This window comes from Cinclus cinclus, chromosome 11 (genome assembly GCF_963662255.1).
Source record: "Cinclus cinclus chromosome 11, bCinCin1.1, whole genome shotgun sequence".
Classification (NCBI taxonomy): Eukaryota; Metazoa; Chordata; class Aves; order Passeriformes; family Cinclidae; genus Cinclus; species Cinclus cinclus.
Window position 1 is genome coordinate 8,302,776 of NC_085056.1, and position 27,451 is coordinate 8,330,226.

The 27,451-nt window shown below is 47.5% G+C and overlaps 3 protein-coding genes across 8 annotated transcripts in view; 1 reads left to right on the forward strand and 2 right to left on the reverse strand.

Annotated features, from left to right (window-relative positions):
* AMFR (autocrine motility factor receptor) overlaps positions 1-3,220 on the forward strand; it is a 30,222-nt gene extending 27,002 nt beyond the window's left edge. For all 3 annotated transcript variants that reach the window (XM_062500318.1, XM_062500316.1, XM_062500317.1), the window contains exons 13-14: positions 176-360; positions 1,823-3,220. In XM_062500318.1, coding sequence (XP_062356302.1) covers positions 176-360; positions 1,823-1,967 — 330 coding nt within the window. In that variant the 3' untranslated portion in view covers positions 1,968-3,220. The remainder of the gene's footprint in view (positions 1-175; positions 361-1,822) is intronic.
* Positions 3,221-4,456: 1,236 nt separating this feature from the next.
* LOC134048500 (uncharacterized) lies at positions 4,457-15,510 on the reverse strand. Its single transcript, XM_062500276.1, has 5 exons — positions 15,450-15,510; positions 12,686-12,872; positions 12,081-12,158; positions 8,078-8,271; positions 4,457-6,350 (listed from the first exon to the last, which is right to left on the reverse strand). Exons 1-5 carry the CDS (start codon positions 15,508-15,510, stop codon positions 6,163-6,165), a joined length of 708 nt encoding a protein of 235 aa, XP_062356260.1. The 3' UTR covers positions 4,457-6,162.
* A 1,486-nt stretch (positions 15,511-16,996) lies between these two features.
* LOC134048226 (guanine nucleotide-binding protein G(o) subunit alpha) overlaps positions 16,997-27,451 on the reverse strand; it is a 129,423-nt gene continuing 118,968 nt past the window's right edge. For all 4 annotated transcript variants that reach the window (XM_062499868.1, XM_062499865.1, XM_062499869.1 and 1 more), the window contains 2 exons: positions 21,259-21,412; positions 16,997-17,184 (listed from right to left, as the gene is read on the reverse strand). In XM_062499868.1, coding sequence (XP_062355852.1) covers positions 16,997-17,184; positions 21,259-21,412 — 342 coding nt within the window. The remainder of the gene's footprint in view (positions 17,185-21,258; positions 21,413-27,451) is intronic.

A 27,451-nucleotide genomic window follows, 5' to 3' on the forward strand; every position in this document is an offset into this window, starting at 1 on the left:
AGCTTTGTTCTGTTTTTTGGCTGGGCTTTTCAAAGGAACCCAAGGGAATTGGGTATAGCAGGTGGGACTCTGGTTTCTACCTGTGCCTCAGAAAATGACAATTCTTTGTAGCTTGTTTTGATGCAAAGAAGCCCAAATTTTGCAAAGACGTATGCCTTATTTCCTTTTCTCTTAGACTGAGAGAGTGCCACTTGAACTGAACTCCAGACTGGAAGAAATGGTGGAATTCAATGAAATGGAAGCAGAACCTAATGAAGCAGAAGATTTTGAGGCCAGGGGAAGTCGCTTTTCCAAGTCAGCCGATGAAAGGCAGCGTATGTTGGTTCAGCGGAAGGAGGACTTGTTGCAACAAGCTCGAAAGTACGTTCCTGCCTGAAACTCCAGCCTGGCCACTCAGGTGGAGTCCCCCAGAATGGGTTTCAAATGGATTTGGACCACTGAGAGCCTGGGTTGATGTGAAAAGCAGTAAGAGGAATGAATACATCTGCCACAGCAGGCTTAGGATGCTATTTGACACTGCTAAAGCCAACTCTGAAACAGAACCATGTGTCCCAACATGCACACAGCTTCCTGTGCGCTTCATCCAAAGCTCTTTGAAATCAAAGACTCATTTTTCCAGCTTCAGTGTCTTTAGCCTAAGAATGTACTGAGTACAGGTTACTTGGGCCGAGTCCTTTAGCAATCTTTAGTTTGGCTCTTGGCACAAGGTGTCAGCCCTCACTGCCTGTGTTGTTACAACTGAAATTCCTGTCAGGCACCACTTTTTCCAGATACAGAGTCCAGAGCAGTGCAGAACGGACAGGTGACCCTTATTAGACCTCACCAGAGGAGCTCAGCACCAGTCAGTCAGGACTGCTGAAGAGAGAGGGGCCAACTTGAACTGTTTCTTTTAGCCCAACCAGTAATGGCTGTTGTAGGTAGAATTTGCCTTTTTACTGGTATTCCACATACGTTGGTGGATTTTACTAGCATCCAGTTGCTGATTAAGCAGAGGAGGAAAAGCACTTCGGTGATGTAGAAGAAACTTTGTAGTGTTTTTAACAAGTGTTTTTCCTTCCTTTGTATCACAGGGACACTGCTGAGAGGGTCTACAACAGCCCCACTGAGTTCTGGGTCCTTTGGTGTTGTCAAAAGAGCTACTGCTGCTCTTTTCCACACTGAAATGCCTTATAAATACCTGGGAATGTGACACCTTTTACAAGTCTATAAACAGACTTGCTCTTGGTCTTAAATTTTTCCTTGATGTTTGAAAAGATGTCTTTTAGGGAGACAGAGTGTTTTAACTTTCTGGTTTACTGGTTTGAAGAGCTGTTGAATTTCAAACTACTGTCTTTTGCCATTAAAGTGTAAAAAATTCACTGGGACGTTAACTCTGGCAGCAACTTCCTTGCCCTCTGACCTTGCCTTACACTGTGCAGGCCCTAGTGCCCCTTCTGTCACGGGCTTACCTGCTGCCATCAGGGAGTGCCTTGTTGTGGTGGACAGTGCCAGAGGCTGAGGAGTGAAGTAACAGGGGCAGAGGGAGTCAGTAACTCACCTGCTGAGAATGGCTCTGAGATGAGAGGACAGCCTTGACCTTTAGAGCTGGCTCCCTCCCACAGGCACAAAGATCCTCCACAAAACCTAAGAGCTTCTGCCAGCTCTGCAGAGCCTGTTGTAGGTGACATGGGCTTTTCTTAGGAGCACATATAACCTGTGTGCACTTCTATTGAGGCATTTTCCTGCTAGTTTGCCTTCCAGCCCTCCCCGACTGCAGGGATGCATTTTCCAGAGCCAGAAGAAGGTGGGCTGTGCTCACTCATCTTTTCCTTTTTATCCTCAGGCGTTACTTAAACAAAACCTCCGATGAGGAGCTGAGCACAGAGAAGCCTTTTCCCGAGGGAGCGGCGGCCGACGCCGTCACCCTGCGCCGCAGGACCCTCGCTGCCGCTGCCGAACGGAGACTTCAGATGCAGCAAAACTCCTAGCGCTCGCTGCCCCTCCTTCCTCCTCCTCGTGAGCAACGTTGAATAAATAAATTAAATACAAAAAAACCCCTGCGCTTTCTATACCAGCGGGAAAGTGTCTCTTCAGAGTTCAGCTGGCTGTGCTGCCGAGTGAGCTGGCTGCCTCTCTGCTGTATAAAGCATGTGGTCTAATAATGTTTGGACAGCTGACAAATTAACCTTTTTTGTAATATTTTCTATGTGACATTGATCCTCTCCACAACAAACGGCAATTTCTAAACCACGGGCATGATTTCTGCAGCTGGCATGAGCTATGGGGCTGACTGCACAGCAGAGGCTGGGGAAGTGTGTTCTGAGGTAGCTATGGGTGCAGGTCACGGAGTGCACGGGCATGTTCTGCTCCAGATAGAGGCAGCTGCTCCCAGGGAAGGAAGCTTAGAAGCTTGCAGCAAGCCCGGTGTTAGGCGAGCAGCCTCCTTAGTCCCTGTTCCTTCAGCAGCCAAGGGTGACGTGTAGGGCAGCTTGAAGGGCTGGGGGAGCATTGCTGGGAGGTTCTTACACTGGATGAAGTTGTCTGGCTACACAACACAGAAAAACCTGAATTAATGAATTGTGCAGCAAAGCGCCAATTCACACCGATTCCCACATAAAATACTTCCCACTGTTGCTGGGCTCTTCTGCCCTGGCAGAGGCTTGGCTCTGTCCATCCCCAGGGCTACACTTTTCCTTTGTCTTTTATGTCCAGGAACAAGTGAGGGACAGAGAAGGGGTTTCCATCGAAGAAGAGGTACCCCAGGTAAGGTTACAGTGTTGCCCTGAGCTGAGGGAGTCAAAAGTAAAACCTGTTTGTCCTGGACTCCAGCGCAACATGGACAGGACGGCATGGAGATCGCTCCAGTATCTTGATTTTTATTTCGTTTTTAACCCCACAGTCCCACCCTGAGTTTATTCAGAGAGACTGGAGGAATGGGGCAGCTGGACCTGTGCTGGCTGCAGCCCAACCTGCTAACCTGGATTTTCTTAAGAACTTTTGCGATCCCCTTGGTGCTGCTGCCGCTAGCTTACATAGTTGAATTTTACATGGCAGTGACTTAATTTTTAAAATTCTGAAGAGTGAGTTCTAGTTTCACCGTCCTTTAGAAGGAGCCCAGTATTATCTAGAATTGTTGGTAATTTTTTTACCGTTGTTTTTTAGGTGGAGGTGAATTTAATGAGAGGAATTGCATCGATGTTTAGGTGAAAATTATTTCAATAAAACTCTTTGGGAAGCCTTACCTTGCAATGCTATTAGTAAACCTCAGAAAAAATTTTTTGAGATCTTTGGTTTTGCTTTCGACACAGCTGTTTTGTTTACTGTTAAAAACCCCCAACCAAACAAAAATAAAATCTTGATCAGTGTTGGAAATGCTTTGTAAATTTCTGTGGTGTGATTTCTCATGTTTTCTCATGGTGGGGATGTTTTGGAGACTTAGGCTGTTTTTTCCTCCTGACTTCTCCCAGCAGCTCCCTGAGGAGTGGACCCTGGCCAGCCACTGGATGGCACCTTTACCCACAGCACCGCTGCAGAATGACCTACTTGAGCCGTGAAAGGCTGGTTTGTGCAGAGGAGCACAGGACCAGTGGTGGCCTCTTGGCTGGCTCTGCCTCCCTGGAAAGGGAGGTCATCTGAGGAGAGGCCTGGTGGACTTTCCCAGTGCCAAGATAGCTTCTGGTGGCTGTAAACAGCAGGGACCTTGGAAAGGCCGTGTTGGTCAGGAGCTGCTGCTGCTGCTGCGGGCAGGACTCTGCCAAGCACCCCTCCCTCCCTGGGGCTGGGCAGGGGACATGCCAGGGGTGGCATGGGGGGGCCCTGGATGCCTGGGTCACCTTGCCTATGGCTCCATCCCCGGGTGGTCCCGTGGGGTTTGGAAGCGTTCCCGTGGCAAGGGAGGGGATGTTGGGTGTGGTGCCCAGCCCCGTGCCAGGCTGTGCCAGGCTGTGCCCAGGGGTCTGTGGCTCTCCAAGTGTCCCACCTGTGGTCACGGTGCTGGCATGCATAGGAGCTGGGCACCTGGGATGAAGGAGAGTGCAGGAAAAACCCAAACTGTGGAAAAAAACCCGAAAATCCAAACAAACCCTGAATTGCTTGAGCAGCAGGGAGAAAACCTCAACTTTCTGGGAAAACCTTCCTCTATATGTTAGGGGTAAAAACTTGAAAATTGTGGGACTTGTGATGTTGCCATAAATGAAGGACTCACCCTAGTGATTAGCTTTGCATTCCCTAAAGAAATAAAAATACTTTCTTGCCTGGGGTGGTCTTTTTGGGAGGATCTTTGCTCACAATGATGTTCTGTAGCACCAGAGAGCTTCGTAAGATTTACACCCATTCTATAGTTGCACCAATCCACAGTTCCCTTGTCCCTCTGCTGCCAGCAGCAAATCCCCCCAAAATGTGATTTTTGGCATTTCTTCTTCCTCTCTTGGAAGGAGGCAGGCAGGCACAGGGGGGAAAGAAGGAGGCGGAGGCACGGGAGGGAGAGCCCGGGGTACAGACAAACATTCTCTTTATTGAGCTACACATGAATTTTTCCATTAGTCAGAGAAAGAGATTGGCAGTGTGTAATATATCACAGAAACCTCACTGATTGGTAATAGAAAGGCTTAGAAAGACCTGGCGCTTTTTATATATATATATATATAATATCTTTTTTTAAGTTTCCTCTTTATTTATTCATTTTCTTTTGAACAGGTGTGACTGCTCTTCTTCAGCAAAGGTAACTTGTAAAAGTGAAACTGTGAAGACGTCTGGTTACTAATCAAAGTAGAAATGATGAGGGATTGGTCATGAAAACAGTGGCTTCAATGTAAACACTACATTCGATTTTTGTTTATTATTTTTTAAATTATTTTTTGTGGTTTTGTGTGTGTTTTTTAAAATTTTTAAATTATTTTCATTCTTTCTTTTTTTTAAGTTTGTTTTTTTAAGATTTTTTTTGCTTTTTTTTTCCCTTTTTTCTTATTTTGCAGCACAAACATCCCCACATGAGAGAGAAAACACCATTCACTAAAAGGGAGAGAGGACTGGGGCAGGAGAGGGGGAGAGAAAAGCAGCACAAAAAAGCATTCACTGGAAAGAGTTTAAAATAATAAAAACAAAACAAAAAAATACTCTAAACAAAAAATAAAGTAATATATATATATATATATATTTGTATAGCCCTCCCTGGTGTCCCTGGTCGGCCCTGAAGGAGGGATGAGGGGGGACTCTGGCTGGGGGGGCTGAGCTGTGCTTTTGGATATGGACCTGGAGAGTGAGCAGTGACCAGGAGCAGGGAGATGCTAAACCAGGAGGGAAGAAATGGGAAAAACCCGCCGGCACCAGCTGGTGAGGGTTTTGGCCTGAATTGGTGTGAGAATTCAAAAAATCTGACCTAAACCTCCCTGAAACCCTGGGAAGAGAGAAGGAGGAGGATGCCCCCACTGCAGATTTCCCCCAAACAGTCAGGGTGGGAAATGGGAGAAGATGTTTCCCTTTTTAGCTGTGACATATGGCTGGGGGCAATTTTTAAATTTTTCCCTCTTTCTTTAAAAAAACAAAAAGAAAAGAAAAGGAAAAAAAAAAGAAAAATCTTTTTGTTTCTGAGGGCGGCAGCAAGGCTGGGGACAGGCAGGGGCAGCCTGGCCTTGCCCATGCTGGAAAAAAAAAAAATCTTAATAATAATTTTAAAAAGACAACCCACAATAAGGAGTTATAATCATAATTAAAAAATAGCAGCCCATGGTCAAACGGCTGCCGGGAGGAGAAGCCCCTGCCCAGAGTGAGGCCGGGCGCTGCCCTTTCCCCCTCTCCCTGCCTGGTACCAGGGGAGTTGTTGGGATGCTGGGCTGGGCAGAGCCCCCCTGGCCCCGGGGTGCCCCAGGTGGGGACACTGGGGACTGGAGGGAGGAGCCTGATGGGAGAAGGGGGTTCAAAAAAAAACCTAAAAACGTGGGTGTGGATTTTTATATATATATATACGTATATATATAATTTTTCCTTATGCCTTTTTATTTACCAACTCACATGATTATGATGACATTTTTTTCTCTCCTTCAATCTGTTTGTTTCTTTTCTTTTTTTTTCCCCCCCGCGCGCGTGTGTGTCTGTGTGTCTGTGTGTGGTTGCTTTGGGGTTTTTTTTTTTTTCTTTTTTTTGTTGTTATTTTTATGTTTCTTTTCTCTCCTGGCGCCGGGGGGTTCAGTACAAGCCGCAGCCCCGCAGGTTGTTGGCAATGATGATGTCGGTGACGGCGTCAAAAACCACCTGGATGTTGTTCGTGTCTGTGGCGCACGTCATGTGGCAGTAAATCTCCTTGTTGGGGGAGCGGTTTTTGCTCTCGAATTGTGCTTGGATGTAGGCAGCTGCATCCTCGTAGGTGTTGGGACCTGCGGGCAGAGCGGGGGTCAGGGCTGAGGGCCACCACCCTCCTGCCCACACCCGGCCCCGTGCTGCTTGCCAAGTGTTTTCATCGGAACAGAAACAGGCAAAACGATTTATTTCCACCTCTCCCACCTCCCCTTCACCCTTTAGCAAGGTCCATTTTCCTCCCATCTCCCTCCTTTCCACTCCCGTTACCCTTTTGCTCCCCCCTGCTCTGTTTTCCCCCAAAACTCATCACACCTGAGCCCTGTTGAGGGCTCCTCCTTCCCAGGTGTCGCTGCTCCACCATCTCCCTTTCCCCCTGGGAAGGGCAGGATCCCCCAGCTGTGCCCGCTGGGTGCTCGGGGGTGTCCCTGGGGAACACCTGGGGAGGAAAGGTCTGCCCGGGCCAGGCAAGGGGAGGGATGGCCAGGAGAGTTGGTGGCCACCCCGAAATCCCCCACGGACCCTGGCTGTACCCCCTTGGTGGGGCTGAGCCCCTCTGTGCCCCCCCTGGGCTGGGTGGGATCTCACCCCAGCACTGGAGTGGTGGTGGCCCAGGAGCCCTGTGGGGACACACGTGCTGCCTGCTGGCTCCGTGACGGGGAGGTTTCTTTGGGAAGGTGGGCTGGAGAGGCGCCAGATGTTTGAGCCGAAAAATGTGCATTATTGCATTAAGCTGCTTATGGCAGCGAGAGAAGCTGTGCTGGCCCTCGTGGGAAGCCACAAAGCTGAGTTACGCCCCTGAAATCGCCTTTGCAAGAGCTGCTATTATCTGGAGATTTCTTTTCCATTCCCAGCTCGCTGGTTCCCTTCGTTCAGATGCCGTGGGTGGATGAAGGAGAGGGAAGCTGGGCCGGTGCCACCAGCCTGTCCCCATCCACAGGGCAGCCTGGCTGTGCCATACATGTGGGACAGTCTGGTTTGTTCTACCAGGGGGCTGTGAGACAAGCGCTGGTGCCTTCAGGATGGAGAAGCCTGAATGCCTGTGGTGGAAATGCTGGTGCACTTGTGCCACAGGGGAATGGGTGCCCCTTACTGGGGGACTCCCTTGTCCCCATGGTTTGGCATCCAGGATGGATGTGCTCTAGGTGGAACAGTTGAAAGACATCTCAGTATCTGTAGGGGATGCTGGAATCTGAATTTAAACTGGCTTTTTTCTTTCCCTTAGAGAATTCCAAAGTATCTATTCTTGCCCATTTTCTTGGTTATTTATCCTTTTCGTCAGGCCATGTTGGTTTCACTACAAAATGGATGATTCTCTTGTGGTTCCACAGAATCCTGCTGTGAAGGGGCTCTTTCCTCCCCAGCCACACCCAGTGTGAAGGCACTCCCAGGAGGATGCAGCCTGGAGGACCACAGATCTTAGCTTCTCTTGCAGAAGCTTCCAAGGAGCCACCAGTAAACAGGATGGCTCCAGTGATGGCCAGTCAGCTCCTGCCAAGTCTTCTTCTTTCCACAGCCCCCTGTGCCCAGGCTCATTTCAGCTCCTCTCCATTCATCTTGACCCCCTCTCTGTCCCACCAGCTGCTCAGGCACCTTTGCCACAAGAACTGTGCCACCCAGGACACAGCCCCAGCCCAAGAGAGGAGTGCTGGAGCTGCATCACAGGTCATGAGGTGCTTTTGCAGTGCTTCTGGATCCCCCAAAGGTGCCTTGTCCCCACTGTCCCCACTGTCCCCCCTGTCCCCCTGTCCCTGGTGGCGCAGGGTAGGCGTCACAGCAGCTGTGCCGTGTCAGCTCCAGCACCTACCTGTGTACTCAGGGAAGCAGATGGTCAGAGGTGACTTCTTGATCTTCTCAGCAAATAGGTCTTTCTTGTTGAGGAAGAGAATGATGGAGGTATCAATGAAGAATTTGTTGTTACAGATGGAGTCGAAGAGCATGAGAGATTCGTGCATGCGGTTCTGCAAAGGGGAGCACAGAGGGAGGAGAGGGGAGAGAGGAAGGCAAAGACAGAGTTAGAAGAGAGGAGAACATCTTTGTGAACTGAAACGGTTAGAAAGCAAAAAAAAAAAAATCTCTATAATAAGACAGTGGTAAATTTAAGCTGGTTACAAAGGTGGAGGAAATGGGGTATTGTGCTCTTCTTGGGCTGGAGGCCAGGGCAGGTGTGAGGCTGCAGCTGATCCTCTCCCACATCCCTGTGGGGCCACTCTGGCAGGGCAGATACTTGAAACTTCAAGGAAGAGCAGGGAAAAAGTCATTTGCTGCTCCCCTGCCTCACCAAAGGAGTAGGGGAAGGGCCCTGTCTCTCTTCAGGGACTGGGTGTCCCAGAAGCATCCTTTGGAGAGCCCAAATAAAGCATCAGCCAGCAGCTCAGACACACTGGGCATGGGGACTGGGATGGAGGGGACTTTGGCCATCCCAGGGTGGTCCTATGGATCTGCCTGGAAGGGTACTTGGCACTGAGTGGTGTCATTGTAGTGAAACCAGTGCCAAGGTATTGCCCAGAGGTTGGGGCAGGTCCTGTCATGGTGGTAAGCAGTACAGGTGCCTCTGTCAGCCCATTTCCCAGCTCTCCTGAGAGTTCTGGGCTTGCTCCAGGGAGACTTTAAGCTTGGAAAAGCTTTGGTAGGAGCATAAAGGTAAATTTATAAAAGATGTAGTTTTGTTGGGTGTTTTTTTGGTTTTTTTTTTCCGATTTACATGAGAACAAAACCCATAAACAGTATTTTCCCCCCATGATACCAAAGTTTCTTAGAAGTGGAGAGCAGACAGCAGAACAGGAGGAGGTGAGGTGAGGTTGTCCTGTGCCCCAGTGGCTGCCACAGGGCCCCACAGAGCAGGTGTTCCCATGCAGGTGCATGCACTCACTGTTACTGTGAAGGTGCCAATGGACAGGACAGATCTGGCCCTCCAAGAGCTCCCAAGCAGTTTCTCCATCATTAACTTGCTCTTAGAATCACCAGAAAGCCATTCCCTGCTCGCCCACTGACAGCTCTAGGGGACATTTCAGGAAGTCCCTGTGTCCCTTTGATTGTTTGTATCCACCTCGTTTCTACTGAACTTGTAAAGCTTCTGGAGCAAACCCAGGGCTTGGTGAAGCCTGAAGCTGTTGCCCCTTCCTGTAATCCCTGCTGGGGATGAGCCCCCTAATTCTGGCTCGACTGCCTCAAGCGTGGCTGGGAACACAGCTGCTCACAAAATCCTTGTGGAAATCTCCTGGAAAGATGTGTACACGGGAGGCTCTGCAGTGGGAGGAGAACCCTCCTGCAGCACACATGTCCCCACAGTGTTCCCCCACAGCTCCTTTTTTTTGGAGGTGCAGCAAAGGGGGATCCAGACTCACTGAAGGTTCACGAGAACACGTGTGTTTGCTAATGAAATGATGACCCAATTGCACATTTTGCAGTTTTCCATGAATGTTTTATTAGTGAGTCATTTTATTAGCTCCACTTCAATGGTAGCTTCTGCATGCAAAATTTAGCAGCTGTCTGATTTCATCTTGAAAGGCTTCCCGATTGCACTGTCGGTTCCTTGACAAAGAGTAGCTGGGGATGCCAAGCAGGCGCTTTCCAAAGCCTTGGGACTTCAATTTGATCCTTATCTTGAAATAAAAAAAAAAGCCTTATTCATAGGGAAACCAGAAACTGCCACAAAAGGATGTGGCTCTTCTTGACTTGTGGCTGTTGTGAAATTGCTGGGCCTTGAGATTTTCATGGAGAGTGTTAGGATGGGCTTTTCCTTGTGCATCTCTGGTGCTGTCCATATATGTATTATATTTAAATGAAGAAGTGATGGTGTTGGTGGAAAAGCAGCTGAAATAGAGCTTCTGTCCAGGGAAATAAGAATTCCCATTCAGGTAAAATAACCCTGATGACTTCAGGGTTCTGAATACCCAGGCAGAATCTGAGCAGGATGGTGTCCTGGAGGAAGTTTTAAAAATCCCCAGTATCAATACACAAAGCAAAATCCTTTCCCTCTCAGCCATTTGCTTTTCACAAGGCTGGCCTGTAGTTCTGTCTGACTCATAGGATAGGCCACATGGGAATTCCTGTCTGAGGATGGGTCCAGCTGAAGCCACATCACTGGAAGCTGGTGAAGTCAATAGGAGCAGTGGTTCATTTTCCTTTGATGAGATTTATAGAAAATTTTCTCTTGGTTTCTTCAAGTTCCTTACTTCTATATTATGCCCCAAATAATGGAATATCCTTAAACATAAAAGAACAAACTGGCTCAAGCATTGTTTAAAAGGGAGGGAGGGGTGCTCCATGTTTTGTGCTGCAAGAAGAACACAACATTTACTGAATTGAACCAGCAATGGGTCTTCTGACTCTGTGCTCACACAAAGAGACAGTGGAAAAGCAAAGCTTGTGACTTGTGAAGGATTTGTAACTGACGTGGTGGAAGAAACAGTTGGGCAGCAAGGATGCTCTGCTCTGCTGCTGCCTCTGGTGAGCAAAGGAAGAAAAATTCCTGCCAAATACTTACATAAAATGAAGTATCTTTTGGTTATATCCTTTTTAAATTCCTTATTTCCAGGTGGATGAGGCTCTAGCAGACAGCTGGTGCTGTGTGTTGTGCAACTGCTTGTGGAGCAGCCATAAGGTTAAATAATAAGTTTGAGAAGCTGGACGAGCTCAAGGGAGACACAATAAAACCACTCTCACACTAGAAAAGAGCTGGCACTTTATTAACATTTTGTAACTAATAAATACATTACCAACAGCCAATAAATTATTACAATAACTAACGCTCTATTAAACCAATGGACAGTCACTCTCCGTACAAAATTACAGTTAATACAGTTTGGGCCATCAAACATGCAGGAGAAATGATTCAGTGGGAAACCAGACAAGGAAAATGGTGATGGCCTCCGGTGATCCTTTGGGAAATGTGATGGGGAGCAGGGAGCCCAGAGGCAGGGTGATGGCCACTCTTCCCTTGTTGAGCTGAAGTGGGAAAAAGGAGGTGGGGGAATAGGGCTGAGGACCATAAATTAGGGACTGGGCTAATTAGCAGGGCCATGGCTGGTGCTTAAGCCACCCTATCTGCTTGCCCAGCACCACCAGGTTGGTCCAGCACTGGAAAAGCTGGTGAGACTCAGGCACTGCTGAAAATGGTGTTTTACCTGCCACGATCTCTTCTCCCCACCTGGAGCAGCAGCTTTAGCTCTGGAGCTGTTTGCCTGCACTACAGTCAGGACTGGGTCTGAATTTCCAAGACATGGGGTGGAAGAGGGCCTGGGGTTGTGAGCAACCAGCCAGCTCCCTGGCCCTCTCCTTCTTCTCCTGGTCTCTCCTCCCTGTGCCTACTGCACTCAGTGTCCATGAACAGAGCTGCCCTCTTGGGGAGATGGGAGCTCTTTGTTGAATCCAGCTCCCTTTCCCTCTGCCTGCAGGGTGCCAGCTGGAGGCTTTGGTCCTCCTCTCACTAAGGCATCAGTGTTTAAGGGTTGTACTGTCTTGTGTTTGCACACAGGCTGCTGGTTGGGGCATGAGTGGTCCTGTGCAAAGTCCCTTCCCATAGCCACATTCTCACTATAACTATATAGGTCATGTACCTATATCTGTCAGCATCAATTATCTTGTGTCAGAGCTGGAGCTCAGAAATGACATGGTACCCTCAGGTCTCAGGAGCCTTGGGGTGTGTTTGCCTGCTCTTTCCTGCAGGGTGGTAGAGGCAACACCATGATCTGCAATTTTGTGCCACTTGGATCATGCCTCTGCTTTCTCATGTGTGCACTGGGGATGTGAGTGAGTGATGGGTCTGGGTGCTCAGGGTGATGCTCAGTAACACCATTTCTACTAACCTTGACTTGTCCAGTGTCAGATCACTAATAAGTGCTTTAGTCTCCTTGGAAATGGTTGTGGAGTTTTTGGTGGTAAGCCTGAAGACAAAACATGAAAACACCCAAGCACACTGGGACTAAGCTTCTCTAACTGACTTGACAGATGATCATCCTTCTTCCTAGGAACTCATCAGCTCTCCCTGGTGCCAGACTTTTTGACCACAAAAAGCTTGGGACATGTCACACAAACTAACAGTGCAAGGTTGGTCCCTTTCCCAGCACTGACTGCAAATCCCCCAGAAGTGATGTTGAGCTGCACAGTGAGGCTGGGCACATGGGGACCTTCTTGCAAAAGGACATCTTCTGTATCACATCCTGACCTCTTGGAGATTGCACTCCTGGACTGAGAACAACATCTGTTCCCTTGCAGACAAGCACTGGGCTCATGCCATGATAGATGAAACCCACCAGATATGTTTTAACATACATTAAAGACTGCCCTCATTAATACTCTTAGTGTCCTGTAAAACAAAATCACATCAATAGAGGAGACACGGCAGGCTCCTCCTGAGGCTGCTCTCCCCTCCATGGAGGGACAGGCTGGCCGGCCATCCAGGAAAGCTGACTGAAGGCAAGGAGCTAATTCCGGTACAGAAGTCCTGAGGGAGATGTAGTTGAAGCGTTTCTGGGCAGGCAGCAGGAATGTGGCCATGCAGGCGCGGCGGGAGCGCAGGGCAGCAGGGATGCTCCGCACTCGGCAGGGCCAGATGGCCGCGCGAGCGCTCCCGCTGTCCTGCCGGGCTCCTCCGGCCCCTGTGAAAACCAGACTGTGTGCCACTTCAGTATGCAAGATTAAAAACTGCCTTTGGCAGTCTGGAGCTGTATTTTAGTATGTGCTTCCCCAGTACGTGGTATTGCTCGTGCTCCCAACCAGCCCAGCTACTGCATCCTCCCAGGAGCTCTGCAAATCAGTCCGGCAGCGCTGCAAGACTTTGCTTGTAGGGGTTTCTCTATTTCATTGAAATCGTTGTTTAAATAAAGAAGCTATTTGCATTTTTGTGGTCTCATGGCTCCACAACTGACCCTCTCATTGACTAGGAAGCAAGCCGACAGGGAGCTTCCTTGTTTCTTTCTGCTGCTGTCTGAAGCTCATCAAGAGTTGCTAACGCTACTTTCAATGCTGACATCCCTTCGGATGCCTCTGTTGATGGAACAGTGACCTGGGTCGTTAAAAACCTTCTGCATCCCAAAAAAGGCTTTTTTTTTTTCCCTACAAATTTTCACATTACCTTTGAAGGGCAGCAGGGTGTATACATAGCTGTTTCAATATTGTGCTTTTAAAATCTATCCTCCATGCCCTGGTAGGATTTCTGATGAAGCAGTACCAGTTGCAATATCCTTGCTATGTGGAGACTGCAAATGAAACACAGCTCTGGATCTCCAAGGGTCTGGATTCAGAGTGTGGCTATTGCAAAGCATAAGAGGCTGTTAAGAAAAGGTTTTTGAAAGCAGGTGATGTATTTCAAGGTACTTTTTAGTCAACCGCTGCAAGAATTGCTGGTGTTTAGAAAAAGCACGGGGCAAAAGATTGCTTTTGGAAGGCACATCTGTCAGGAAGGGCTTCAGAGGATGCAGAAGCCAGCAGTGAGTAATAAGAGTTCTGGAGACACAAATCTATACATGACCATCAAGCAGGAGAAATAGTAGTGTTTAACACTGGAAGCATTTCATCTTCCAAAGGCTGTTTCCAACATTTGTCAGTGAATCCTCATGACACTTGTGTGAGGGAGGGAATGTCAGCAGCAGCAGCTGAGATGAAGCTTTAGACACACAATATGTCAAAGAAAGTGAAAGAAGAGGCTCTGTGTGGCAACATTTCCTCTGCCTTTTCTCCCCATGGGGCACCAGCTGTTGATGGTCACCAATGTGCCAGGGACCTGCTGGAGCTGCAGAGTGGGCTTGGACCCCCCCAGCTGGCAAAGCTGGGAATGGGTTACCTGAATCCAGCCTGAAGAGTGGTAAAGCCCACTGAGCCAGCACTGGCCACTTGACTGCATTTGACAGTTTGGAGTTGAGTTAATTTAAATTTTCTTTACCAAAAATATTCCTGTGTGCTAATATTCCTTATGCTTTATGGGAGCTCACAAAGCCTTGGTGTGGTGCTGCCTTCCCTGGGAACAGCTTCTGTTACTTATTTCCTTGGATAAAACATCATCCACAGAAAGGGGTGGGAAGAGGAAAATCTCCAAAACTCCAGTGCTTCTGATCAAAGTCTTCTTGCAGAGCTTAATAAAAGACCTGCATCCCTGCCAGCACCAGCCATCAGTACTCTGGGTCCAGTGGTTACACAGGTTAAGTACCAAATGTAACCAATGTGTGGTTTTTCTGCCCTGGGTTTGACACGACATCCACGTGGATGCTGGGTACTACTGCAGGGGCTCAGACAGATGTGTGGGTGGGCTGTGGCATGAGGAGCTCCTGGTTCTGCTGGCCAGCTCTTTGCAGGAGCCAATGTCACTCGAGGCATTTTAAGGCTGAGCTGGTGAAGAGAAAGGTTGTGCCAGAGCAGGGGAGGCAGGGAGCTGTGTTATTGCTGTTAGTGCCCAGCAGAGCAGCAACAGGTCCTTGCTGTACAACAGTAAATGCATAATTTAATGCTCTCTAGGGGTTACTGACAGTTACCATCCATGCTGGACTGTAGCTGCTTGGATGGGTGACAAAGACCTCGTTTTCCTCTGCAGGCCAATCCTGCTTGCTTCAGGTGCTCATCCCTGGCTGGGGATTTGTCACAAATGTCCCACAAATACTGTCCTGGCAGAGCACAACCCCTGATGGGGACTCTCCTCTGGCTCCCAGCTGCCCTTCTCTTCCCATCCTCCCTGCTGTCTCAATCTGCCTTGTCTCCCTTCTGCAGCTTCTCTCCCAAAATGTTCCCTAAGCCTCTCCCACTGTCTTCTCCCTCCTGTGCCACCTCATGTGTTCTGTCACTGCCTCCTGCACCCTGACGCTCACCTGGCCCCTCCCCTTTGGGCTGTGCTACTCTGGGGTGCTCTCACACCTTATCTTCTAAATAGGCACAGTGAGAAGGGATATTGTCCATCTCAACCACAGCCCCGCAGAGACCTCCTGAGACCTGAAAGCCACTCCTAGATCAGGCTCCCAAGACAGGACAGTTGAACTTCTGGCCAGGCTGCAAAGATTCATGTTTTTCAAGATAATGGACTTTTAAGAGAGGCAGAGAAGAGGCAGGGATTAACACTGCCCACCTGTCCCCAGGTGAGGTGGGCCCTGAGTGGGACCTCTGAGGTGGTTGCCTCACCCAGACAACAAATAAGATTTTTGGGTGGGCTTCTAAGAGTCCCTCCATGTCCACAGAGGTGACACCCCCACCTCTCATATTCTCTTCTGCCTTCAACTCAGAAGCACCAAGAGTTCTTGGTGGTGGCCACATGTACCTCAACCTACCTCCATTTGTGCTCTCTGAGCCCCCAGTTTTGCTGTGCTGGGTGCTACCCTTGCCCTTCCCTCTCCTCTCCCTGCCCTTCCTTCTTCCTTTCCTTGCACTTCTCTTCCTACTCCATCTCTTGACTCAAACCAGCTCCCTGAGCTCTCCTTTGCCAGTGTTAACCATCCATCTCAGTAGAGACACTGGTAAAGAGATGCCCTAACTGGAGACACCAGCCCTGGAGCTGTTTCTCTGGGATGCTCAGGCAGGAGGTGACAGGAAAGCCACTGGCTTGTGCCCAGCCAAGGAGGCTCAGAGCACAAGGCTGGGTTTCTCAAGGGGTTTAGATGCCCAAGGGGCAATGAAGGGCCACAAGGTTCTTGCACATTTTGCTGCCACCCAAGCACAGGGAGGTTTCCCAAAGCACCTTTCCCCATCTCAGACACTTCAAGGTCAGACTCTGCCACAAGAAGCCAGGGCTAAATATTTTTCATGCACCCCAGCATTTCAAGGCTGAAGTTTGGAAAGTGATGCTGCATGTGTGCAGGATCTGCTGAATCACTAGGGCTGGGAGGTGCTGTGGGAAAGGTCCCCAGGCTGGATTCCTTGTCAGGATGCCAGTGAGTGTGGAGTCTCCATCAGGACACCATTCCTGGGGCATCTTCACTGCCTACAATCCAGGGATTACAGCCCAGTGCCTCCATGGCCTCCATGGAAGTGCCTCAGAAATCAGTTACAGCAACCACTAGATACACTTTATCATTAATTTTGAAAAACTTGAGGTAAAACTGCTACCAGTAGAGAATGCTTTTAGAGGAGGCTTAGTAGGCTTTGTTACTGTGTCCCTGTTATTCAGACACCAGCAGAACTCGATATGGCTGTTCTACTTGTTCAAATAGCTGGAAAAAAGGAGAATGTACAAATCCAAGCTATGGTGGCTGCATTCAACACCAAACCCTCCAGCTCTGGGGTCAGAACTGGAGCTGTAGGGTACCCTCAAAATGATCGGGTTGTATTTAGCACTTCCCAAAGGAATAGTGTTTAAAAAAGAAGCAAATAACCAGGAGAATGAACAATATCCCTTAATTTTCAAGCAAAAAAGAAGAGTTTTGGTTCCAAACTACACTGTTTCTGACCAGTATTTTAAGGCTTTGATTTTTTTCTCTCTTTAAAACTGAAGTATTTTTGTCTTTTGGCAGTTGAAATGCACTTTGTGGGAAACGCGTTAGCTCCCTGCACAACACTGTGAATTGGAACGGAGGAGTAGAATGGGGCAGCAAGGGAATGAACCAAGAATGAGCCAAAATAAAATAAAATAAAACAGGTCTGGGGAAAGCAGAACTTGCTGCAGAGTTTTCTGGGACAGGAGGAGGGAATTATGTATTTCTTCCTTGTCATCTTCTGAGGAGGAAAAAACAAGGAAAGGGAGGACCTGTCCGCAGCACCGGAGGATGCTCCGGGCGGGTACCAGGAGAGGAGGGAGGAGGGTGCTTCAGTAGAGTCCACACCCCCGCAGGTTGTTGGCGATGATGACATCCGTGACAGCGTCGAAGACGAACTGGATGTTGTTGGTGTCGGTGGCACAGGTGATGTGAGTGTAGATCTCCTTATTGGCAGACTTGTTCTTGCTCTCGTACTGAGTCTGGATGTACGCCACCGCCTCCGTGAAAGCGTTGGGACCTGCAGGAGAGCAGACAGCAAAGGGCAAAGAGGGGGTTAAAGCAGCCCCATGACTTGGAATCCACAGGGTGCCTGCAAACACCTCGTTGTGGGGATGTGGGGAGCTTGCGTGAGGCTGCTGCAGTCCAGGTGCCCTCTCTCCATCTCAGGGATGGGCACTGTTACCAGCCAGGATTGCTGCCAGGCAGGACACGCTCCCTGACTGTCAGCTCAGCTATATTTTTACTCTGAGTTGCTGTTTATAGTCTATGGAGATGAAATGGATGGGGGAGCTGAGTGTTAAACAGGCTGTGATGGAAGAAATTCCACATCATGGTGACAAAAAGGGAAGAAACCTGCCAGAAATGCAGTAAGTGTTTGACCTAGGGAAAAGGCTTAGCTTTTTTCCCTTTTTAGATTTTTTTTTATTAAAGCTTCAGTTTTTGATGGAAGAGTTAACATGAATTGAGGACAGTATTGGTATCTGTGCCCTCCTTTCCCTAAATCATTCAGAGAAAGGGACATGAAAAGATCCAGCCTTTGTTACAGAGAAAAATGGGCTTTTCTCAGGAAAAAAAAAAAAAAACAAACCATAAAAAAACCAAAAAACCCCCCAACAACCTGAAAACCCAACAAAAGACTGATACAGAATGTCCCTTTCTTTTTAGGAATTAGGATTGCAGTACTCTCTGCTACAGCCACCACTAAAATCACACTGTGAGCAGTTTCTTGTTTTGATATATAGAGATGTCTGTTCCAAACCTCATTATTCCTCAAATTTTGTGTTAAAAAAAGCTTAGAAGGAGTCATGCAAATGAGGAGATCCTTTCTCCTCTGGCCAGCTCTGACCCTGCTCACACATGGCTCCACTTGGGCACCTCCTCAAGGCTGATGAAAGCTCTGGCTGGTCTGGAGTGCAGCTCCCAGCACTGCCAGGCCCTTCCTGACCCCCAAAAGGCTCCACAACAGTAACACTGCTACTGGGTTTGGGTCCCTTTCTCTCCATGATGCTTTACTGATGGGAAATGCTATTTACTAGAGAGAAGCTTACTGGGGCTGAAGATGTGCTGTGGTGGAAGGCAGCTGCTCTAGGAAATCCCACTTGCACACACATACATTGCTAGTTGAAGACACAAGTTCATGAAGGCCATGGGACTTGAGAAAAAGTGTGAAGTAAGAGAAGCAAAGTTTTTTCTGGGAGCAGATTCTTCCATGAAGAGCTGTGTAAAGAATCAGTTCCACACAATGAGCACAACCAGGAGGGTATTTTATGAACAGGAAGTTGGTTGTTCAAAGACATAAGGATTTAGATGCTTGATTCTGTCTAGGAGAGCAGAGAGAATCACTAATGCCAGCTTGGTTTAAATCAAGCCATGGATTCTGCTGCTGCTTCACTAAATATTGTGGATTAGTTAAAAGCATGCATGAATTAAGGGGATGGAAACAGTGGTCTAGCAAACAGCAGGCAAATTTGTGGATGCAGTCTTCTAATAATTCCCTGTCAGCAGAACTAATGGACATCAGAAATTTAATTTCATTAAAAGCACTTTGTGGAACCTACTTGTGATGTTGAAAGTCTGCTTTTTCAGTTTATAGGCTTTTATCAAATAATTCTTTTTAACTCCAGGGCAGCATTCTAATAATGTTGCTTTTTCATGAGGCCACGAGGATTTCATCCTGTGGGCTGTGGCCAGCAAAGCAGGGGTGAGCAGGCTGAGGTGTGTGCTTGGGTCGAAAGCCTGGGCTGGATGCCGGCACAGCTAACTTGTAACAGCATTGCTGAACACCTGGGGGTGAGAGAACTCCTTACCTCAGATCCCTGTAGGATCAGTAAAAGGACTTTCAGCAGTCAGACTTCCTGCCTCTCTGATGGCACAAGAGAGACAGGAGATCTTTTGAGGGTCTCTGGCATTGTGAGAACTCCCAGGTTCCAGGAAAGCATCTTGAAGGAATTTAGAGAACCTTTGGGGTCCCCTGAGACTTGGGGAAGTTTGGTTTCGTTCACTCACAGCTGAACTGCTCCAGACAGAAGCTTTGTTTTCCACTGTTTAATCAGCCAAGAACTTAGCTCCATGTGTATGAATGTCTGCTTCCCCCACTGAACTTCCCTCTTGGGCTGGGATAGCTTGGGAAGGGATATGTAAAATGACATTCCTTCTTGTTCTAGTCTCTCTGACATCAGGGGTTCAGTAAGAATGTTATTTCAGATTGAGGTTTCTGGGAGACAAGAGTGAAGATCTACAAAACCAGGTGAACAAAATGTGATCAGGAAGGAGTGACAGGTGAAGGTTTGCTTCACTGAGAAAAGGGAAGGAATAGGACATGACAGAAACCATCCAGTATACAGAAGCACTGCTATAAAGAAGATGGTGATGAGCTGCTCTACACGCCATCCAAACACAGCAATCTAATTTGCAACCAGGAAAATTTGGGGTAGGCATTATTGTGAGCTCAGCTGTAAAGACTGAAATTTCCATGATTAGATTTTGTCAGACAAATGTGTCAGGAATATGTTGGTTCTGTCTGGACCAAGCAGATGACTAGATGGCTGAAATGTGCTGGCAGTGACAAACACCAAAATCTTCCCCGGAGAGGAAGCCTGCAGATGTTCTGACTTCAGCTGGAGTTATTCAGCTCCATGGCCACAGACCATTCAGCTCAAAGCAGCAACGAGGGATCACTTTTGTCTATTCACAGTGAAAAATCAAGTGCTCAGAGATAAGAAGCTCTGGTTAATAATTTGTTGGCCTGCCCAGAACTGTGACACTCCTGGTGCTCCTGGTTCACAACTGTGTTTCCTGACAAAGAGATTGGCTTCTCTGTCTGTCAGCTTGATTCATTTGGAAGTCTCCGGTGAGTTTAAATAATTCACGATGACAAAAGTTTATTTTTGTGCCATCTCAGAATGGTAATGAGGGTTTGTGGAAGCTGGCGAGATGCAGAGGGAAGCAGCGGGGTGCAGCTGCAGCCTTTGCATGGGTGATGTACTCCCATCATTAGCAGGTCAGATGCCAGGCAGGCAGCAGGAGTGGGGGCTTCTTGCACACTGCCCATCCTTCCACACTGCTCCTGCTCTCAACTCCATGGGTCATCAAGGCCTCCTTCTCCTCAGCAAAGCTCAGAGCATGGCTCACTGTGGCTCTCCTCTGCCTGCACTATGGGTTAAGAAGTGTGGGAAGATCAGAATATGAAACACCTTTTTTTTTTACCTGCACTTAACTGGAAATTAACTGATCTTTTCATGTCTGGACACTTGATGTCAGCAAACCTCAGAGCAAAACTGGGGACTCTTCAACTGGTGTAATGAAAATGTCTTGCTTGAGCTGAAGCAGTGAGACCTGCTGTGTGCATGCTACCCCCATGGAGGGCTATCTTGGAATCATAGAATGGTCTGGGTTGGAAAGGATCTTTAAAGGTCATCTAATCTAACCTCCCCGCAGTGAGCAGGGACACCTTCAACCAGGTCAGGCTGCTGAGAGCCCCATCCAGCCTGGACATGAATGTTTCCAGGATCATGATGATTCTACAGCCCCCAGAGTGCCTGGAAGTAGAGAAAGCGGCCAGGAACTGCAGACGGATTTTTGTTGTGGCCATAAGTGAGCATGGTTGGGTATGAAAGAACAAAGCTGTACTCAGCCTGAGGACAGCCTAACAAACCCTGTGTGTTGGTCTCCTTGAGACCCATTTATAATGGTTACACCCACTGCTCTTTCTGAGAGACCTGCAAGAAGGTTCATGATCCTGTGTGACACAGGGAGCCAGTGCACATGGGTTTGGGAGTGCACTACAGCCTCACACCTGCAGATGCTGGCTTGGCATCAAACACTGGTGAGGTGCAGAGCAGACACCCAAATCAGTGGTGGTGGCCCTTTGCCAGCAAAGAACTTGGGTCAAGTCAACCTCCTGCTTTAAGTGGATCATGGTGGGGGTGATCCTTTGGCACATACTGAAATAAAACCTGTAGTGAAGCAAATGGGAGCTCTAGCTCTGCATCTTTAGCCTCATTGCCTGTGATACACTACAGCATCAGCCTGGCTGGGAAGAGCTCTGTGGTCTCTTTGCTAAGCACTCCTGTATAGCCACATTTCTCATTACCTGTGTACTCAGGAAAGCAGATACTCAGTGGAGATTTCTTAATTTTCTCCTCAAATATGTCCTTCTTGTTTAGAAACAGGATGATAGATGTATCTGTGAACCATTTGTTGTTGCAGATGCTGTCAAAAAGCTTCAGAGATTCGTGCATGCGGTTCTGCAATAGACAGGAAAGATCACATTAGGCCAAAGCCAGCAACTCAGGGATGATCAACATGTAGGGAAATCTAAAACAACTAAATCAAGGAGGAAGGCAACAAAAAAGAAAATCTACAATATACATAATAAATTTATGTATACATACAGCTGAACATATACATACACAGATGCAATCCCTATTACAGTTGACATACAATTAGTAACTTAAGGGCATTTAACAATACAGAGCTGTTCTGATTTTGCATAACATTAATTTACAGGATCCCAGCTCACAGAAATCATCATGCACCATGCATGGATGGAGAATTATTTTTGCCCTTTGATCAGATTTACGTGTTGGTGTAGCTCATGCAGATTTTCTAAAATGTTTTCAATAATTTTTCTAAAATGTTTTTCCACTTTCTCGAATGTGTGCGGCACACAACTGGTTGGATACATTAACCAAGGACTGGTAGATCCTTGAATTAATCTAGAGTTGGAAGCAGACATCAAGGTGACATAATTTTGGAAATGACCTTGCCGTGACCTTTGCCTGGTTTTGTTATTTTGCTTAGTGTTGTCTGTTGTTGAGCTTTTAATTTTTAAACTTTTTTGTTTTAGTTCTCATGGAAGATGGCTCAACAGAAAGTGTCTTGCAGAGAGGGAAAAAAGTGAAAAAGGAAGAGAAAATAGTATAAAAAGGAAAAACATAACAAAGAACATCTAAGAACAACCAGACTAGAAGTCAGGCTACCACTGGTGTTAGCTCATGCCTCTAGAAGAAGATTAGCAGAAGAGCCATACATCCAAATGTACACACAGTGAGAAGTCAGCTGTTTGGTTATAGGTCATGCAAAAAAAGGACACAGAAAAAGAGAGAGATAAGAGGAATGAAAAAACCAGACCAGTTAGAGAGTTGCAAAGTCCGCCACATGGGTTTATGGTGGTGGAAAGAGCTCACGGCAAAGTCAACCAAGTGTCATGTTCCCCGCTGCTTTCAACTCTCAATTCGGTTTTTCTTTTCTTTTGTTTTTTTCTCAGTTCAAGAGAAGCTTCATACCTGCCAAATTTGGTTGGTCTCTCAAATGCTCATTTTTTGGCCTTTGTTTGGCTAGATAAGGTCAGACGGCCGAGGAAAAGCTGTGGAGGTGCCGAGGCTGGCGACGTTTGGCGCCGAGGCCGACGCCGGAGTGCGCACGCCGGTCGCGTGGCCGTCTCTCAGCCGGGAGCCGCGTAGCGCAGAGAGCAGGCGCGGTGAGGATGAAGCACACCCAAGAGTCAGGGGGTTATCAAAGGCAAAGCATGGTACAGACCAGACCGGCTCCTCGGCTTTTCCCAGCGGGATCTCCTTAGGACAGCACTCCCCAAACCCACCAGAGTGCGTAAGAAACCGGTTACAGCCACCACCACAGACACACTGGAGAGAACTGGGCTGCACGGGCTGGTTGCTGGAGGGTTTTTTGGGGTGGGTGCAGCATGTTCTGTTGCCCCCAGCCCTGGATTTGGGAATGTGGAGTGGTACATGAGTCAGCCAGGGGCCTTCACCCCTCTCCCACTCCATTTCACACCTGTGCTGGCATAAAGCTGAGCCCAGCACTTCAGCGATTAACACATTGCTTTTCATTGACAAGCTTTAGCATCTACTGAATGTTTTATATAGAGAGAAGAAGCTCCATGGATGAAAGAAACACCTGATCCAGCCCAGAGTGAAACAGGACACGTGTGATTTGCTGTGTGTTCAATGCCCGTGCATTTCCCCACCGTTTGTATCGACACACAGTGACAACGCGATCACGTACAAACATAAAAATGCATTTGCTCATTGGCTCTCAGTTGCAACACGTTGCTTATCTGGATCATCCTGTGCCTGTGGGCTGTTTTTTGCTAACCCATTTGGTACTGGCTGGTGTGGGAACCCCTGGAGCAACGCTCCTCTTTGCTACTTGTGGTGCCAAAATTGTAACCACATAGAAAGCCGGCGTACAAAGGTTTTGTGCAGGAGATCCTTGGATACCCAAAGCCTTTGGGAGGAAAGAATGAAGTGGAGGGTGGTCAGGGGAACAGAAAGCAAATACAATTGACCATTTTTTTAAGCAGGGTCCCTCACAGAACATTTTAGATGACATTTTTGTCATCCTTTCTGATTTAAACTAAAAGCGTGACTAACTAAACACATGAATGCTGCTTGTGGGCTAAACCCACAGCTCATCCACAGCAGCCACCAGCCACCTGAGCAGCCTTGTGCCACAGCTGCTACACTGCACAGCCCTGGTGGAGAGCAGAGGGGTAAAACTGCTCTTTGTGGCATGGGGAGCAGCATGGGTGACATTGGGTTTGTTTAAGAAACAGAAGCTGAGGACATTTGAGCTGGCCTTCAAGGTTAGGTGAAGCCAAATTTTCTACATTGTAAGACTATGTAAGGATCCTACAGAAGTCCTCCTACTTCTCTTATCCAGTTTGATCAATCTGCATGTTAGCAGATGAGACTGTTTTCCCAAGAAATAGTGACTCTTAGTGTTCAGTGGTAATCGGGATACAGAATCACAGAATCATATACACACAGCACAAACCAATACATCCCACTACAACATGAAGGTTATACTAAATCACCTCTATTCCTTTCAGATTCTAGAAACAAGGTTCAAAGCTTCCTAAGGCTGGCTGACCTGGCTTTTCTGATCTCTACGTGTTGATTTTTCCTCCAGCTTTGCCAGTCAGACAAGTAAACATAATTAACTAGTCTGCCCTCTCATCCTTATTTATGTGGGAAATTTTTTGGTCTTAAAATACACCTTTTTCTTTCCCATCATTAAAGAGAAAATGATATTATTCCAAAGCCAGAAGATGACATTATTCAAAAGCCATAAATTTCTTTCTGTGTATGGCAAAAGTGCAGAGCAATATTCTGGTGAGCAGGCATGGATGCTTCAGTTGTCATACCTGGATGCCATATGGGAAATGCTGTTGCATCCCAGGAGGGCTTCTGGAAGTCCATGCATGGACACAAGCTGCCCTGGTGCTGGCTAGCATCGGGAATCCTCACTGTCTCCCTTTCTCTTCCCAACTGTTACTATTTCAGTAGATGTTTGTAGGAGCCCTCCAACAGCTCAGGCAGACCCAGGTGCAGAGGCAAGGATGAGGAAGCAGTGTCTGGGTACCATATGTAAAAGGACAGACTGCTGCTAAAGGAGGAGTGAGAAGTTAAATTCCCCCAAATAATCCCCCTCCCCCCAGTAAATCCACAGTGGAAAACCCATTTAGTCCCTTAGAACTTGCCTGGGGCCCCTTTCTGCTTTGATGGGGGAAATATGCCTATTCTGCTAGGAGGCACTAAAAGTTATGCTTCTCATACTTTTCACCTGCTTTTGGACCATCATGCTGCTTTTTCTCACTTTATGTTGGGTCTATCATTAAGGGAAGAGCTCTTCAGACATTAATTTCTTAATGTCACTTCCTATTTCAAAATGAGTATTTTAAATCCTTACACCAGCAAATATTTCATACCCCAACAAGAAAAGTAGCACCAGCAACCACATTACAGAGGAGTAGCCATTCACCCATGAATATTCAAAGTCCAGTTAACTTTTCCTGCACAGGACAAGAGACAGAATTGCTCATAGCTGAGTTCAAATGTCATTGCACAGCTGTGTTCTTGTCACTGATGTGAAGTGCAAACAGCTTTTTTCTCAGCATGAGGGAGAAAGGATGCTGCAGTCAAGACTCTGTCCAGGCAGAAACACACTCATAAAAAACACGGGTTTTTTTTTTTTGTTTTTGTTTTTTTTTTTACCAGAGTATGGGAGGAGACCTGGTGTTTTCTGCAACACTCAGCTGATTCAATATTTTCTGTTTTCCTTGGTGATTAAGTGCTAACTGTCACGCGAACTATAAGGACATTGATGGTTATCCTAAGCACAACAACTCCATATTTCCCCTCCTGCTTATATTTCCTAAGATGTCCAAGCCACTTTGGCTTGCTTTGTCTCTCCTAAGGCAATTTCCGAGCACTGCAATTGCATTTTCCTTGTCCAATGACAGCAGAGAGAGCACACTAATCAGGTCATGCTGTATAATACAAACCAACAGGCCAACACTGATGCACACCAAGGGTTACCAGCACAGAGCCTTCCACCCATCCCATCCTCAGCAACGGGGACACAAACAATACTTGCACGTCTTGGCTAGATATGGTTGACCTAAATATCTTAGCTTCAGAGGCAGCAATGTGCAGCATCAACATCTCTCTCTCTTGCCATGACTCCTTTGAATTTGCAAGGTAAAAAACAGAGGATAGTCTTAGTTCCCATGGCAGGTCCCGTTCCATTGCTGTTTTTAAAAAAAATCCTTAAGGAATTCTATTCAGAAAGAACAATGGAAATCTACCTTTGTGAATCATCTTCTCTAGTTTTAATGCATGATATGACTGCCCCTCTCTTCCCAGATTACAGAGCTGAGGCTTTTCCTTCTGTAACCTCAATTTATGAAGCAAAAAGATAAGTCACAAATGAGACAAAACAGCCTTGTTATGCAAAGACATAATCCAGGGAGGTGTTCTGCCAGTTAAAGCAGGATGTTTCCACAGTGTACAAATATGGCAGAGAGCCTGGCAGCTCCTTGTGAAGGACTTGGTAAAAGCACAGGCAGGTGTGGTACCTTGAGGGCAGTGCCCTGTGAGTGGGATGGGCTGGGCAGAGGGTACCATTTTGCCACATGAGCTCTGGCTTGGGTTGTGGCTGGCAGCAGTGGAACTGATGAAGGCATTGCTTGTATCTCTCTCATGCCTTGTTCCTCTGCCCTGGGAGTCGGGCACACAGGGACACAGTTTAGATCTGCCAACAGCAGCATAACGTGTTGGAAGCAATGGAAGAAGTTGGATTCAGCAGTACTGGGAGTTTCTGTGAAAAGTGTGATCTTTATGGGTGTATGGGCCTAAAAACCACAGATGCAGAAAGTTTTCTTTATTTTCTTTATGTCTGTCTGATCTGGACATAGGGAAGTACTTGCTTGCCTGGACTCCTGCTGTGTGGCTTTTTGTGACAGAGAAATTAGAGAGAAAATACATCCCTTATAAAAGACTGCCTGCCTTTAAGGAGCAGGGACAGCTTGAAACACAACCATCTTGTTTTAGCTGCTGCAGGAGGATGGGTGCTTAGTCTTTTAAAACAAAGAACACAATAACCCACAAAACAACTTTGCAAGCATAGAGCTTTGTTTGAATTTTAAGGGCAGGGACAGGTCAGAGAGTGTTTCACCCAGCCTTGTTTAACCAGCTCTTTGGAAAAGATTCACAATAAACCTGCTTGTGAGCTTTTTTCAGTGAGACAAGCTGATCCTACACTTGTCTCACCTGGAGCTTACCAAGGTGAGCCTGTCCCTGGCCCACATGATGCTGAGTGCTCCTGAACTGCAGAGAATTGCAAAAAGCACCTGTGAAACCCTGGGCTCGTTGACCAAAGGGTGCTAAGCCCAGGAGGAAAAGCCATTCTCTACATGCACCCAGCTTTGGAAGGGTTTTTTTGGACCCTGATAAACAGTTGGGCTCTTTCCCTCCCATGGCTCCATGCCAGCAATGAAAGCTCTCTGCGAGTTCCTTTCATACTTATGGAGACATCTGTGCAGCCCCCAAACCTTCAGTGGCTCAACACAGCTGCAAGTGCCTGGACTGTAGTAAGTGTCTCTAAAAAATGAAGCTGGAGGAGCAGCATCCATCTCACTTTCTCAGCTGCCTCCTCTTTGTGTTTTCCAAGGGAGAAGCAATCAAAGCTGATTGACGTCATTAAAGCCGGCAGATGTGACCGATGCAGACAGCAAATCAGCTGACTGAGGAGATGCTGTTTTACTGCTGGGTGTTTGGAGAGGCACCACATTAACAAGGAGGGGGGCAAATGCTTGGGGGGTTCACCTGGGATGGGTTTGTGGGTGCCATGTTTTCCACCTGCCATTTGTGATAGGGATACAATAGGGCAGGCAAGATCCAGCACCACTGTTTTTTCCTGAGTGCATTGGTGCCCTTGCTCAGGGCTGTTTATTTGGGTTAGGCAGGGGCGTCCTGCTGGCG

Excerpts from the sequence above, each read along its gene's own strand:
- LOC134048500 (XM_062500276.1), bottom strand. The coding sequence starts at position 15,510 with ATGTGGCCACCACCAAGAACTCTTGGTGCTTCTGAGTTGAAGGCAGAA. Across the intron at positions 8,272-12,080 it reads CTGACACTGGACAAGTCAAG|TCCTCTCTCCCCTCTCCTCC; the intron begins GTTAGTAGAAAT and ends CTGTCTTTGCCT. Across the intron at positions 6,351-8,077 it reads CTGCTTCCCTGAGTACACAG|GTCCCAACACCTACGAGGAT; the intron begins GTAGGTGCTGGA and ends CTCTGCCCGCAG.